A 13,749-nucleotide genomic window follows, 5' to 3' on the forward strand; every position below is an offset into this window, starting at 1 on the left:
TTCTTCTATCCAAAGGCAGGTGTTTATCAGTGTTTCATCACAGCTGTTTCGGTGGGATCTGTCTTACCTCTAGAAGGAAAGAACCACATCTTGCAATGCAAGCAAACATATTTAAGCAAAATTAACTTGGGACTTAAAATCAATTGCAGAGTAATTCAATGTCACATCAATAGAATTAGAGGTACGCTTAAGAGAACTTAAAGGTAACATCTTTAATACTGAATAAAAATTGATCTCAACAAAACTTGAATAGAACATGAAATGGCTTAAAGTGAAGAAGAATGAAACGTGACCTCCTCCAAACTCAACAACACTCAAACCTGACATAAATCTACCTTGACATAAATGAGTCTTGATAAAAATAATTCAATAGAGTAATAAAAGATAACATTACTCAGATCTAACTTGGCTTAATCTTACCAACACTAAAATCATATTCAAATAAAACAGAACTGAACTAAGAATGAGTGTCCTTAAAAGTTCTGGGTACTATGAAATGTAACTTATTCTGATGGTATTAATACCAAAAGACACTGAAAATGTGAACCAAGCGTGGCTGAAACAACGGCCTGATGGATTTCCTGCAGGGATTAGAAAATGTAACAAATAACTGGACCCTATGTAATTTAACAGTGAGTAAAACTCATGACAGCCACAAATTTTAAGGAATCAGAAATTTACTTAAAACTTTTAAAGCGCAATTCTACCAAAAAAACAACAAAGTAGAATTTGGCCAAGTGTCCAAGAGATCGGGAGCTTCTCGAGACTGTATTTAGTGTAATACCATGTGGTAAATGTTATCAGCATTTCTATTAAAGAAATTAGATTGTGTTATGCTGTACATGATAATAACGAAGCACTGCATGTACCGCTTTGAATCTTGCCAATAACAATTCTCAGAGAAATCAGAGTTCACGAAAAACACAAGATTAACTTCAAATAAGCATTTCAGCACATGTTTACGGCATTCTAGCACACGGAGCGCGAGGCTTCAGTAGGCAGGGGGAGTTAGAGCCCTTCGGCAAATGCCGGGGTTTCGCCCCGCCGCAGGGTTGGGGAGCCACGGGGGAGAATGAGTTCGCCCGGGGCCAAGCGGAGCCGGCGGGCAAAGCCGAGCCCCGGGAGCGGGGAAAGCGCCGGCGGCAGCGAGGGAAAAGCCGAGCGGGGAGAGCCGAGCTGGGACCCGCCCGGGGCTCGGGGTGAGGCTGGGCAGCCCCACGCCTGCCGCCACCGCAGGGGGTTTGCACTGCGCTCAGCCGGGCCAAAGGGACTCGGGTTCACATCCCGCAATTCGGGCTGGAAGCGACGGAAGGCGCCGGAAGGGTGAGGGAACCGGTCCCGAAGAACGCGCCGGGAACCCCCGGGGAGAGCGAAAGGGGCGGGGCCGGGGCGGGGGAGCAAAACGGCCCCGCCTCCGAGCCTCGATTGGCTGCGCTCCCGCCGCTGATTGGTCAGATCAAAATCCCGCCCACACTGATGCTGTCCTGATATAAACGGCTGCATGGGCGTGAAGCCGCGAGAGTGGAGGCGCCGCGGTGGTGGCTACCTGATCCCGGTAAGGCGATAATAGTTTGGAAGTGGCGTCAGTACAGGTGCGACTCGCGGTCTGTTTTGCCTCAGCTCGGGGTTCTGGTGAGTTCCGTATGCCGGATCCCTTCGTTTACAGGCAGGGAACCGCAGCGGCCGTGCCGGCGCTCGGTGTGCCCGGGCTCCGAGGCGCCGGGGCAGGGAATCATGCGGGGCACAATGGTGAGCAGCCCGGGGCTGCTGCTTCTTGCCCCTCGGCAGGCGGACTGCGAGCGGCAGCTGCCCCGGGCCAGCAGCAACCGGCAGCTCCCGTTTCAGGGGCGAGGCCGCCACGAGCCCAGCTGGGCCGGCAGTGTTGCTCTCAGGAGCGCGGGCAGCGGCCGGAGAGGCTTGGAGTGCGACCGTCGGGGGGCAGGGGCGGCAGGGAGGAGGCTGTGGGCAACGGCATTGCGGGGAGCGGGGCCGCGCCGAGGGGCCTGGACCCGGGGCAGTGGCGGCGCCGCCGCCGCGAGGACACGGGGGGCGGGGCCTGCCCGGCCTCCCATTGTACCCGCTCTGATCAGAGATATTTTTTTTCTAGAGGCACATAATTTTATTACTGTTCTCTCTGTTTCAGTTTTTCCTACGATTATAGTGACTTTAAAATTTGGTTGCTTTGCTGTGGAGTCTTTTGTTTGATATTAATTTGAACTATGTCTCTCCATACTTCTAAGTCTTACAGAAAAAAGTCTTTTTTCTATAGTATTTTCAGCGGGTTTTAGTTTTAAGATTGAGTCATTTCTTTATCTCTATTGTTTGGGATTCAATGTCTTCGTTACTGTCTCAGACGCTGTACAGCTTTTATTAGCTAAAACTTTGGCATCGCTTTTTTAAATACCTCCCGTGCAAATCCAAACCAGGTGGATATCGTCGAGAACTGGAATACACTTTTATCTGCCTGGGCTGCAAAGGCGCGGTGGGAGGGGACGGCCGCTGGGAATCCTGTGCGAAAACCCCGCTCTAAGGAAAAGGCACCCACGCCGGAGGACCTGCAGAAGAACCTCAGCCCCCGGGGAAGCTGCTCCTGCCGGTCTGATCCTCTGGGGGCCGCGCCCCCCGCTCTCCCCCTGCGCTGCACGGCCCGGCCATCGCCACCGGCCGGGGCTCGGCTCGGCACGGCCATCACAGCACCGGGGGTGAAGGCAGGACCCTCTCTGCTTTCCAACGCTGATTGGGCAAAACGAGCTCCTAAATCGGCTAAATTGTTCCCATGCATCTCTTGAGTCATCCTTTTTTTGGTGCCCTTTAACATATACCACCACTACTTCCTCCACAGCGGAACCTGACTTCGGCCGTGCCGGGCTGGTGGGTGTGACCAGGATGGGACCGGAGCTGCGGCAGCGACTGGGAAGTAGTGACGGACTTAGGAGCAGCGACGATACCTGGGCCAAGCGAGGCGGCGGCTCCAGCCCAGGTGGGACCGCGGTCGGTGCTGCCCCAGCTCGGGGCTCGCTGCGGGCGGAGGGGGCCGCGCTGAGGGCCTGGGGGTTCTGCCGAGTTCCTGGTGCCGGCTTCCCCCGTGTGCCCCCTGCGCTGGGATCGCAGCCGAGGGAGCGGCTGCCCGCGCTCTCCTCCTTGCCCGGATGGCCGGCATGGAGCCGCTGCCGCGGCAGCGATGGCTCATCCCGGCTGCTCTCGCTAGGACGGAGGCGGCTGCTCCGTGCCTGGGACACTTCCCGCCCGTGCGGCGCCGGGCTCGGGGCCGCTGCTCGGGCGGGAGGTGTCCGTGGCTGAGCCTCGGTGTCCCGCACGGCCGGCACCAGCAGCGACCTCTCATCGTGTCCCTTTCAGGGTGCCGTCAGCGCGGCTGCAAAGCTGTTCCCAAGGCTGAGCTCCCAAAGGATCTTCCAGCAGCACTCCTGATGTGTCAGGAGCAAGGTGCTGTTTCTTCTGGGCAGAGAGATGCCGGCTGTGAGCAGGAGAAGAGTGAATTCTACTCCATTGCTGGAGCGGCAAACGAGCCCCAGCATCTCCAGGAGGGACCAGCAGCCGCCCTTCCACACTTGCCTGGGGCCCAAGAAGCCTCTTGGCATAAGCAGGGGGATGCCGCTTGTGAGCGTGCAGTGAGTGCAGATGTGGAGAATGGATTCTGCACCAGGGATGGGAGTGTGAGGGAGCCCCTGGCTCCCCAGGGCACAGCAAGAACGGGCAATGAACACAGAAGGAGCCTCAGAAGACTCCTGGGTGAGTACAGGGCCACCCCTGTGCCCTCTAGACAGAGGCCCGTGTCCTCTCCCAAGGCCAGGGCTGGCAGGTGTGTGGCTGTTTCCCGATGCCTGGAAGAGGCCTCGTGCTCTGCTGGGCCCCATCCGTGGCTGGAAGCAAGAGCCCCAGCTGCCCCCAAGTCTGTGCAGTTCTCCTGCTGCAGCCTGTGCCCACAGCTGTGTCCCTGCCTGTGGCCAGGCTCTTGGCTCTCTGGCTGCCAGCTGAGGGAGGCCCACACTGCCTCAGGGCTCCCTGCTCTGCTACCTGGCCATGGGCTGAGCAGATTGCGGGGCCGGCTCTGCTTCTGGCAGCCAGCAGCTCTTTCCTGCTCCAGGTGAACGGTTCAGGTGCCATCCCGTGGGCACGGCGGTGCTGATTCTGCTGCTCCTGGTGCCGGTGCTGGCTTTGGGGGCGGCCTTGGCTGCGCAGTCAGGTAAGGGAGGGGCAGCAGCCTGGGCCCAGCCCCTCGGGGCAGAGCGGGCTCCCTGCTCCCTGCACAGGGGAATCCTCAGAGCTTCTCCTCTTCCCCCTGCAGCACCACAGGTTCCAGTCACTCCTGCGACTCCGCTGGTGGTTCTGGGCTGTCCCCATGGCTGGGTTGGGTACAAGAGTGTCTGCTACGGATTCTCATGGGAATACAGCACGTGGGAGCAGGGTCAGGAACGGTGCTCCCAGCTCGGGGCCTCCCTGGCCATTGCCAAGGATGAGGAGGCCATGGTGAGTGAGGGGCTGCGGGCGGTGTGGGGTGGCTGAGGGCAGCCTGGGGGCGCTCCTGGGCCGGGCTCGGTGCTCGCAGGGCCGGGGCTGCAGCCCTGGGCCGGGGCCTTGCAGGGAAGGAGCCCCGGCGTGCGGGGGCAGCCCCGGGCACGTGTCCCCCCGAGGGGCCGGGGCAGCTCCCACTCCTCTCTCCTGGGCAGGGTTTGCTCTTCCGCCTGTGTGGGAACGTCGATTACTGGCTCGGGCTGCGCAGACGGGGCGAGCGCCTGCACTGGGGGGACGGCAGCAGCTACAGCTCCCGGTGAGTGCCGGGGAGCCGGGCAGGGCCTGGGGGCACAGGGGCACAAGGGCTTCCCCTGGCAGCCAGCGCTGCCTCTGCTCCTCCCTGCAGGGCTCCTGTCATTGGCAATTCCGACTGTGTGTACCTGGCTGACAGGAGATTGAGGAGCATGAACTGCTCCAGTGAGCGGCTGTATGTCTGCAGCAAGGCCCAAGCTCCCCTGTAACAGGGGCTGCACAAAGGACCTTCTCCACGCTGGGCAGTGCCAGCTTCACCTCTGAGCCCAGCACAGCGCTGTCCTTCCTCAGCTGCGCCCTGTGCCTTGCACTTCCTCTCAGGGTCACCTCAGTGCCTCTCCATTCCCAGTGCCAGCGCTGGGCTGGGGCTGCAAAGGAAAAGTCTCTGCAATCCATCCTGGCACCGATGCTGCCTGCAGTGAGTGCATTGCTCTCATTATGTGTGGGAAATACCGCTCACTATTTACACTTTTTATAAAAGTTTATTATGGTTTTAAGTCCTGCCCTGGGGTGCTTGTCTGCTTGCACAGGTTTAACTCAACCTACACTTTCTATATGCTGTTACATATATAGCGCTACATGTACATTTATAAGAGTGCATGTAGCTCTAATATTTAAGATTTATAATATGAAATACTATTAAATTATATATATGTAATATATGTAAATTTTTAACTGCTTTTAATAATTGCACCATAACTTTGAATTTTCTTGCTGTTTTAGGTTCTTTTAACTTTTTCAGGCCATCTTGTATGTTAAGCTGTTATATTTCATGGTTTCTTGTGATTCTATCTTTTTGCATTTTCGCTCCCTTATAATGAGGATCAATAAAGCCTTTTTCTTTCCATGCTCTTGTTTCTGTTATCTTGTCTTTCTGATAACGAAGTCCTTGAATGTGGAAAATCACTTAAGTATTTGACACCATTTTCTGAGTTAGTTACATTAAAGCATCATTCCAAGATATCCCAGTCTCTATTGTGCTATGGCCTAAGACAGTATCTATGACACTTCTATTTATTAAAGCTACAGAGTGCATACATAAACTGACAGATTATACTATATCAAATGCAGTAATTACAAATTGTACTATATCAGGGTTTTCGTGATCAGTAATAGTGTGCAAAACAAAAGGTAGTACATAAATGGGAAAGACAATACCTATATTTATAATTTGATAACATTATACAACAAGCTCAGTTGCGAAACCCAAATTGCCCTGGAGTCTTGGAAATCATCACAAACTGGCCTGAAGGTGAGACTGTCCTTTGAAAATGTGAGAAAGGACCCTCATATTTAAATTTTTCAAGGTTTATTTAACTGAAAAAAACCCCAAAAAACAACAAGACTGTGTAAGGAAAAATTACAGAGTTGGATGTCTCTGTGGCTGTCAGCAACATGCTCATTGTAGAATGGTTGCTCTGCCTTTTATACCCTCAGCCCCTCCCAGAGTTTTGTCAGTCAGCTCCTTCTCTGCCGTCCACAGGTGGAGATCACTTCCTCACACCTTGATTGGAGCTCAGGTGTTGTCCTGTGGCCCCTCCTGGTAATGAGCCGGCCCTCCCCACATGCCCTGGGAACTGAGGCTGCTACAAGGGGGAGCGAAAGGGGAATAGGGGGGGATATATTGCAGTAACAGCACTATTCATCCACAAAACTGCTCCTAACATACACATAATATCTGTCTCTTAATTGTGAGAGCCAATCATCACAATGTTCATCTATTTAAAAACCCTCTTTTCCCGTGAGTCATGTGGCTTTCAGAATTAACTGCCATTTTAAATTCTGATAATCTCTCCAAAAATATTTTGATGAATCATACTAGCATCTGTTGATGTGGGCAAGGAGAGTGGGAGCAGAAGGAAAAAATCTCTTTTTTAAGCCACACCTATTTGGAATGGACAAAATGGGATCACTGAGGTCTGGTGTGTCTTTCTTACCCCATCTACCATGCCCATGGGGTTGCTACTCACAGCAGGTGGATCTTAGTGGTGAGTACAGAGGCCAACTCACTCTTACCTTCTGGTTCCTGTTGTATTAAAAGAGAGCTGAGCAATGACAGAGCTCTGGGGTGCCTTTCTTGCCCCCACCTTGCCATGCCTATGGGATTGCTGCCCACAGCAGGGCTATGGAATCTTCTTGGTGATGAACACAGGGGCCAACCTGGTCTTGCCCTCTATTTCTTGTTTCACTCTGCTTGTTGGTCCTTAAGGGAACTGCCCCAACACCTCTGATGGTTCCCTGTGTACTTCCCCTCAACAAATGCTTGTGATTCTCATCTATTAAAACAGGACAATTATATCAATAAATGATAACGTTCCAACTCCCTGCCCAAAGTGTTAGTTAAACAATCTTCAAGCTGGTGGAAGCTCGACTCCACTTTTTGGACATCATCAATCTTTGGCTCTCTCTCACCTGCTCTGCATGTTACAGTCTATTCTTTGGGTTCTTTCGCCAGCCTTTAATTCTGTTGCTGTGAGTCCCTCTCGCTCTGGGGTTGGCACAGCCCATTCAGCTCTCAGATAGAAGGATCCTTCCAAGCCAAAGGGATTTCTGAAGCAGTCCTAACCTGCAGCCCCTGGGTGCCTTCAGGCCATCCATCCAAAAGGAAAAGTGACTTCTGGACCCTGAGAGAGCCCAGTGATCTGTAGGAAGGATGTAGAAAATGACAGAAACTTCATGATAAATTTCTGCCAGGCAACTGCGATTCCTGACCAAATTAGGAACCCGGAGAAAACTCTTTCTTCTTGTGGAGACGTCTCCATAACATTACCAAGAGGGACTTCTCTCCCTAAATGGACAGAAGAAAGACTATTTTAGAGGTAGTAAACAAAGTGGAAATTTTTGGTTTTGTTTCTTTACATTGTCAGTGTAAAAGTTGTGGGAGGAAGAGAAGTTTTAGAAGTTTTCTAAATGGTTTGCTCTAATTCTTGCTACTTTTTTTCTTTTAGTTACTATTAATAAAATTTTCCTTATACCCTTTTAAAGTTTTAAGCCTGCTTTAACTTTGTCCTAACCCTATCTCACAGCAGGAAGTGAGTGCACTAGTGATTGATCAGCACCAAAACCACTACACAGGGCACTGTAAGACTTGGCTTTTTCAGGGAGAGGAGGGAGGAGCAAAGCTTAGCAAAGCTTTGCCAACTTTGTGTCCTCTCACAGAGAGTAAAACAAAAGTGACTACACTGTTATGAATAAGGTCCCTATATGTCTAATTTAATAAACTACAAAATTAGAATTTAGCACCAATTTAATTGAGCAGCAATTTTATATAAAATTATACAATCAAATATAATCAAGCAGATACAAAATAATTTGGCTGTGGCTTGGATAAAGCATAAGCAAAACCGATCGATCAGGGTACGGGGGGAGGGGTTTTCTCGCCCTGCCTCACGCACAAAGGACAAAAGGATCCAAACACAACTTATATACTCTATGCTAACACAAATTCATCAGTATTTTTCTGTAAATTCCCTCCTATTTTCGATTATTGAAATCTGTGTCACTGCACTGCACTGCACATGCTCCGCCTGTTGCTGAGGGGTCTTTTGGCTTTTTTGGGGGTCTCTTCAGAAGAAGGCTCACTGTCTTCCTCACTGCCCTCTGAATAACTGGCAGGTTGGACATGTGCATTAAGCTTTTTGCTATATAAGTCAGCATTATGTTCCAACTAAGCCTTATTATTTCATAGATAAGACTGGTATTTCAGATTCCACACTTGGAATCATCCCAACTTTGCTCATCCCAAGACCTATTCTGTTATAGGATATTGTTTATCTCAATACTCCATCCTCTATCCTATTTTTCAATGAACATCTGTTAACATCTGTTTCATGACACTAATTACGTATCCTTTTCCTATATTACTTTTTAACAAATATTATGTAAAATATTAATATAGTTACAATTGTCAGCATGAATCATATCCAGTTAGCACAATTTCTCCCATTTTCTCTTTTTGATCATATTGATTTGTTCTTTTTATTAAAGTACTGAATCTCAATATCTTCTACTTTCCCAAAAATCCAGGTTTTCACATTCACTCATTTCTCTTTTTGATTAAATTCAATATATGTATTTTCACTTATATAATGCAGGAGATAAAAAATGGTCTAGGCAAAAATTCCAATAATGAGTCCAGCCAGTATAAACCACAAGATTTTGCCAAAGGAGTTCCATCCAACTTTTAACACGTTCAATTAGCTTCTTTGATGAACACTTTTCCATTGTTTTTTGGTTTTAGCCAGCATTTAGATGTGTTATATTTTTCACAAACTCCTCTTTTTTCAGCCATTAGATAGTCCAAGGCCAATCTACTCTGATAGACTGTTACCAGCAGGTGCATGCTTTGTTGGGTACCTGTTTTGTTCCAACCGACCTCAATTTACTTTTGCAGTTTTATCAAACAATTTAATGTATAGTTTGGAGTTCTACATTCCCCAGATCTGTCTTGAGCCCAAACAGCTGGATCGTAAAAGTTTATGATCCTTTCTGTGTGCCATTCATTTTCACTCCATTGATAGCTGCCCCTAATCAAAAGGATTAGGTTTGCCTTGTTATTGCCCATGGCTTTATCAAGTGGGGCTTTCTCCAGTGGATTTCCCTTGGACCAGGGCAGGGTGCAGGAGGAGGGTTGGATAACTCCTAACCTACAGGTCCCTTTCCATCTCCAGGATAACTGACTGCACACTCGCTGTCCACAAATCCAATATAGCCCATCAGGGGCCTTCCATGTTCTACTTATATTGTCTGGTTGATTCCAATAGGGATCTGTATTTTCTATGGAATGGTAAGGGCCAGCTGCAGAACTATTATACCAGCACAGATTAATTTGACTGTCTCACTTGCAATTGTTTCTCTTTGTTGTTCTCCAATATCCATTGGTTTTGTTTGGCCAACAGGTCATCGTTCTATTATCTGAATTTACAATTAAAGTAGATTCACTGGGGGTATGTCCCACCTCTTTGGTATAGTTCTTTCCTTCTCAAGTTACACAAACTGCTCCAATTACGTGGTGACTTAAAGTCCACTCTCCAGGCCATTTTATTTTCTCAGAAATTTGGGTGTATTTCCCTTTTAAAAAGTGTTCTGGAGCTAGACCTTCACCCCTCCATGGCCATCTTTCATCTGTTTGAGTTCCCCCATAAATCCAACCTTGGTAAATCCAACTCAGTGGCAATTTTTTGCATTAAGTCTACAAAAAGATTTCTACCTGAAGTTGGCAAATCCCAGTCGCTATTTTGCTGCCTTCATTGGTTATACAACACCCTTGGATTTTTCCCTTTATTCGTACCTTGCTGATTTTGTTCTGAATTTCCCCACTCTTCTCTTTTTGGGGAACAAAGGAATTCTCCCTCTGTGGGGCAGTCTGGGCTGGAAGGTGTCCATTGGCCCAATCCTAGATTAACTCCCCCACCCCCAATAGGCTCAGCCATTTCTGTGGCAAGTTTGTAAATTTGTCTGGTTGTAACATTCAGCATCAACAGAGTGATGTACTGCAAAAACAGTCATTGAATTGTGGCTGTCCCCTATGAGTTGGCAGCATTTATTGCAGGGGTTGCAGATGCACAGGGTACCAGGATCCATGTCAGGAGCAGGTACCTCAGGAGTCTGGACCCTCCACCTCTCTCACGGCCCCTTGGGCTGCAGCCAAGGGCTGGGATTGTCTTCTGGGTATCACAATCTCTGTCCTGGAACCTCATTGCTGGTACCATTTCTGCTGAGCCAATCTCCACTCTTAAACCTTGGATACAGTGACTATAGCACAGGATACTATTTCTGTGTGCACCCCTCAGATACAGTGATTACAGCACAGGATTCTATTTCTGTGTGCACCCCTCAGATACAATGATTACAGCACAGGATACTATTTCTGTGTGCACCCCTCAGATACAGTGATTATAGCACAGAATACAATTTCTGTGTGCAGCCCTCAATACAATGATTATAGCACAGGATACTATTTCTGTGTAGCACACCTGGGTGCAAGGAGGATGGCACAGGATCCTTACAGTCTGGAGGCACAGTCCTTTTGCTTTCCTTGGGTTAATTGACAGTTCTTTTTTTATTAAATAAAAGGGGCTTTGGAGATGTGCCAACCACAGGTAATGTTTCAACACTCTCGTTTATAAAACAAATACTAAAATGATTTAGTCAAGCAATTAAAAAAAATTGTTATAAGATCTAACTTACTGGTTGCTATTTACTCTGATGTTGGGGATAATTTCTAAATAATCTTTTTCACCAGTAAACCCACTTGCAATGCCCTTCTATGTGTAGCAGAAACAAATCTATGGTATGACTCATAAATTTCCTTCCCCCAACAGCTGTCGGTGATAACACAACCATCCATCACAGAATGGCACACTTGCTCTCTTGCCTGTTCATAGGCTATTACAGCTAAAACTCGTTGGTCTCTGTCTTCTATTCATTGAACAGCTCCATGAAAGGTTCTATCTCTATTACTTAAAGGTGTTCCTATAAAATCCCTGAAAAGGCATGCAATTGTAAGCTGGTCACATAAGTGATTTAAGCAGGTTAAACAAAGCAGTTGATTTTCCCCTTCTTCTATTTTGGTTACCTTCCAGCACGAGTTAAACTGTACAGACAATACAAGCCCACGGGGCACAGCCTAGGCCATGCCCAGCACACGTCCAGTGCTCCGTTTCTTTCTGGGCCTCTGCTGCTGGCATTAGCCCCTGATCCCAGTGTCTCAGGAGACGCTGAATTCGTTCTTTGTGATGGTTTTTGGCCTCCAAACACAGCGGGGTCACTCAGCCCAATGATTCCAGAATTGATGGCAAGCTGGTGTTTGAGCAGAGGTTAAAATTCCATCTAAAAAATTACCAACTTTTTCATCTGTTGTCAAGTTGTTTGTATGTTCCAACTGAGCTCATTACTGTATGACTTATCAGTGTGTTTATGCTCCAGACACAGCCCTGATGGTGGATAACCCCTGCCACAATGTTTATACAACTTCTCCTTACAATAGTCACATTTGAGTAACAGTTTAAGCAAGTAGTTACAAGCTTTTATACAACATCTCCCTCACAATAGTCACATTCAAGTAACAAGTGTAAGCAAGTAGTTACAAGCTTACAATCAGTAGTGTGTATAAAAAAAAAAATTCTGGTTGACATAAACTATACTTTTTAGCCAGCCTTTGGCACACATTGCTCATTATCTCTTTGCTACAACACATAATTACCTTGACAAACAAATCACACATATCAAACACTCACACACTTACTTTGGCCACACTACATGAAACATACATTCATTCCTGTAAAAACTTTTACCCCAAATTATTTGGCTTTATAATTTCAAATTGTAATCCAGATCTTGGAATAATAGGCTCCAACAATATTTTGGCTACTGTTTGAGCTGGAGCCCGAGCTCCAGTGAATGCTTTTACCCACTGAGTTAAAGTGAGTAAATTAATATATATTTCCACCTGCCCACTCTTGGTAATTGGTTAAATCAATCTGGATCCTTTTCAACGGCCTGTATACTATATAGCAGCTCCCAGAGGGATGAGTCCTCGACACCTTTTTCCTCACTTTTTAACATGTAAGACAACCCTGAGTAATTTGTTTGCTGATTTCAAATATTCCTATATACCCATAAAATTTTAAAAAATGATCACAAAGTGCTTGTCCATGTGAGGACCAATTCTTCATTTTATCCAAGGCTCTTTTGGTGTTTCAGTCCTCATTAAATAGAGCCCATGACACCCCTACGCCTCCTGAAATCTCTTGTATCCTGCTTGCTTTTCCTGCAAAATTTCCACAGGTGTCCCTTCTCATGGCAATAGAAACAGGTGGGTCTCAGGTAATTAGGGGTAGAATTTAGATTACCCTGATGTCTCAATTCTTTTGTGAACCCTTCTGCATTATCCGCATTGTTTTAAAACCTTCTCTCCCTCTCTACTCCTTTCCCTTCCCCTATGCTTGACTCTCATATGTTGAGAGTTTTTAGCAGATTGAGGAGTTCTTGGTCGACAGTGGCCATATTCAGCCCATGCACAATCCAGCCTGCTTGTACTAATGGACAACGGACACTTTCACAAACAATGAATAATGGACATATTCAGAAATGGGGTCGGTATATTCTTGAAAAAGATACAAGAAGAAGAGTTGTCAGGACTCAGCGAGTTTGTCAGCAAGTTTGGGAAAGTAAGAAAAAAGTGAGTCATGGGTGGGCAAGATGACCACAGCAAGATGTGTGAGAAATTAGGTGCTCCAATCAGCATTCTAATTTATGTGCAAGAACAGCCAGGATTAACCAATCGTGTATTAGGTAGAGACACATGGACTGTAGAGATTTATTATAAATAGAGTCTTTTTAGGGATAATAAATTTGGCTTCACTGGATCATATTGGTCATGGTATGATGTCCCTGAACCTCTGCACCCCGCATTTCTGGTGGAGAACGCGGGCAGGCCCAAAGCTGTAGCACTAAAGGGACTCGAGGTCGGCAGTTTGGCTGCTGTGCAGGGGATCGGAGCCAACCCTCGAGGAGCGGAGAAGCCGTCGGAAGTATCCTCACTGCCCCGGGGAGAGGAAAGGGTTACTGGAGCTCCAGTCGTAGACGACTTGAATCTCACCCTGATCAAGGTGAGCGGCCGGGGAGGAGATGGGGTCTGAACATGAAAGGGAAGGTGTTCAGAAACTCCTCCAACATATCCTCTCGAAGAGAGAACAAAAGCATGATACTTCCAGTTTGAAGGGACTATTGCACTGGGCTTGGGACCATAATCTCATAGCAGCAGCACAGGTTGCTTTTGTGATTTCAACATGGGAAGCTGTGGGGTGGATGTTGTGGGAATGCATTGCATCTGGTGGAAGTGAGGCAAAAGAGGTGTCTAAATATGCTACTTTGGGGAAAATTTCATTGAGGTGTTACAAGCCTTAAAGGCAAAGAGGAAAGCTGCTGCTGCAGCTTGTGCGGCCCTTGTCTCTGAGTAAG

At 47.7% G+C, this 13,749-nt stretch overlaps 1 protein-coding gene across 1 annotated transcript; it reads left to right on the forward strand.

Moving 5' to 3' along the window:
- The first annotated feature begins 1,497 nt into the window (after positions 1 to 1,497).
- On the forward strand, positions 1,498 to 4,689 carry LOC141729663 (uncharacterized). Its single transcript, XM_074544503.1, has 5 exons — positions 1,498 to 1,555; positions 2,843 to 2,980; positions 3,358 to 3,750; positions 4,106 to 4,204; positions 4,307 to 4,689. The coding sequence occupies exons 2-5, from the start codon at positions 2,887 to 2,889 to the stop codon at positions 4,522 to 4,524; spliced, it is 804 nt and encodes a 267-aa protein (XP_074400604.1). The 5' UTR covers positions 1,498 to 1,555; positions 2,843 to 2,886; the 3' UTR covers positions 4,525 to 4,689.
- The last annotated feature ends 9,060 nt before the right edge of the window (positions 4,690 to 13,749 follow it).

This window comes from Zonotrichia albicollis, chromosome 7 (assembly GCF_047830755.1).
Source record: "Zonotrichia albicollis isolate bZonAlb1 chromosome 7, bZonAlb1.hap1, whole genome shotgun sequence".
NCBI lineage: Eukaryota > Metazoa > Chordata > Aves > Passeriformes > Passerellidae > Zonotrichia > Zonotrichia albicollis.

Excerpts from the sequence above, each read along its gene's own strand:
- LOC141729663 (XM_074544503.1), top strand. The coding sequence starts at position 2,887 with ATGGGACCGGAGCTGCGGCAGCGACTGGGAAGTAGTGACGGACTTAGG. Across the intron at positions 3,751-4,105 it reads GAGCCTCAGAAGACTCCTGG|GTGAACGGTTCAGGTGCCAT; the intron begins GTGAGTACAGGG and ends TTCCTGCTCCAG. Across the intron at positions 4,205-4,306 it reads GGCCTTGGCTGCGCAGTCAG|CACCACAGGTTCCAGTCACT; the intron begins GTAAGGGAGGGG and ends TTCCCCCTGCAG.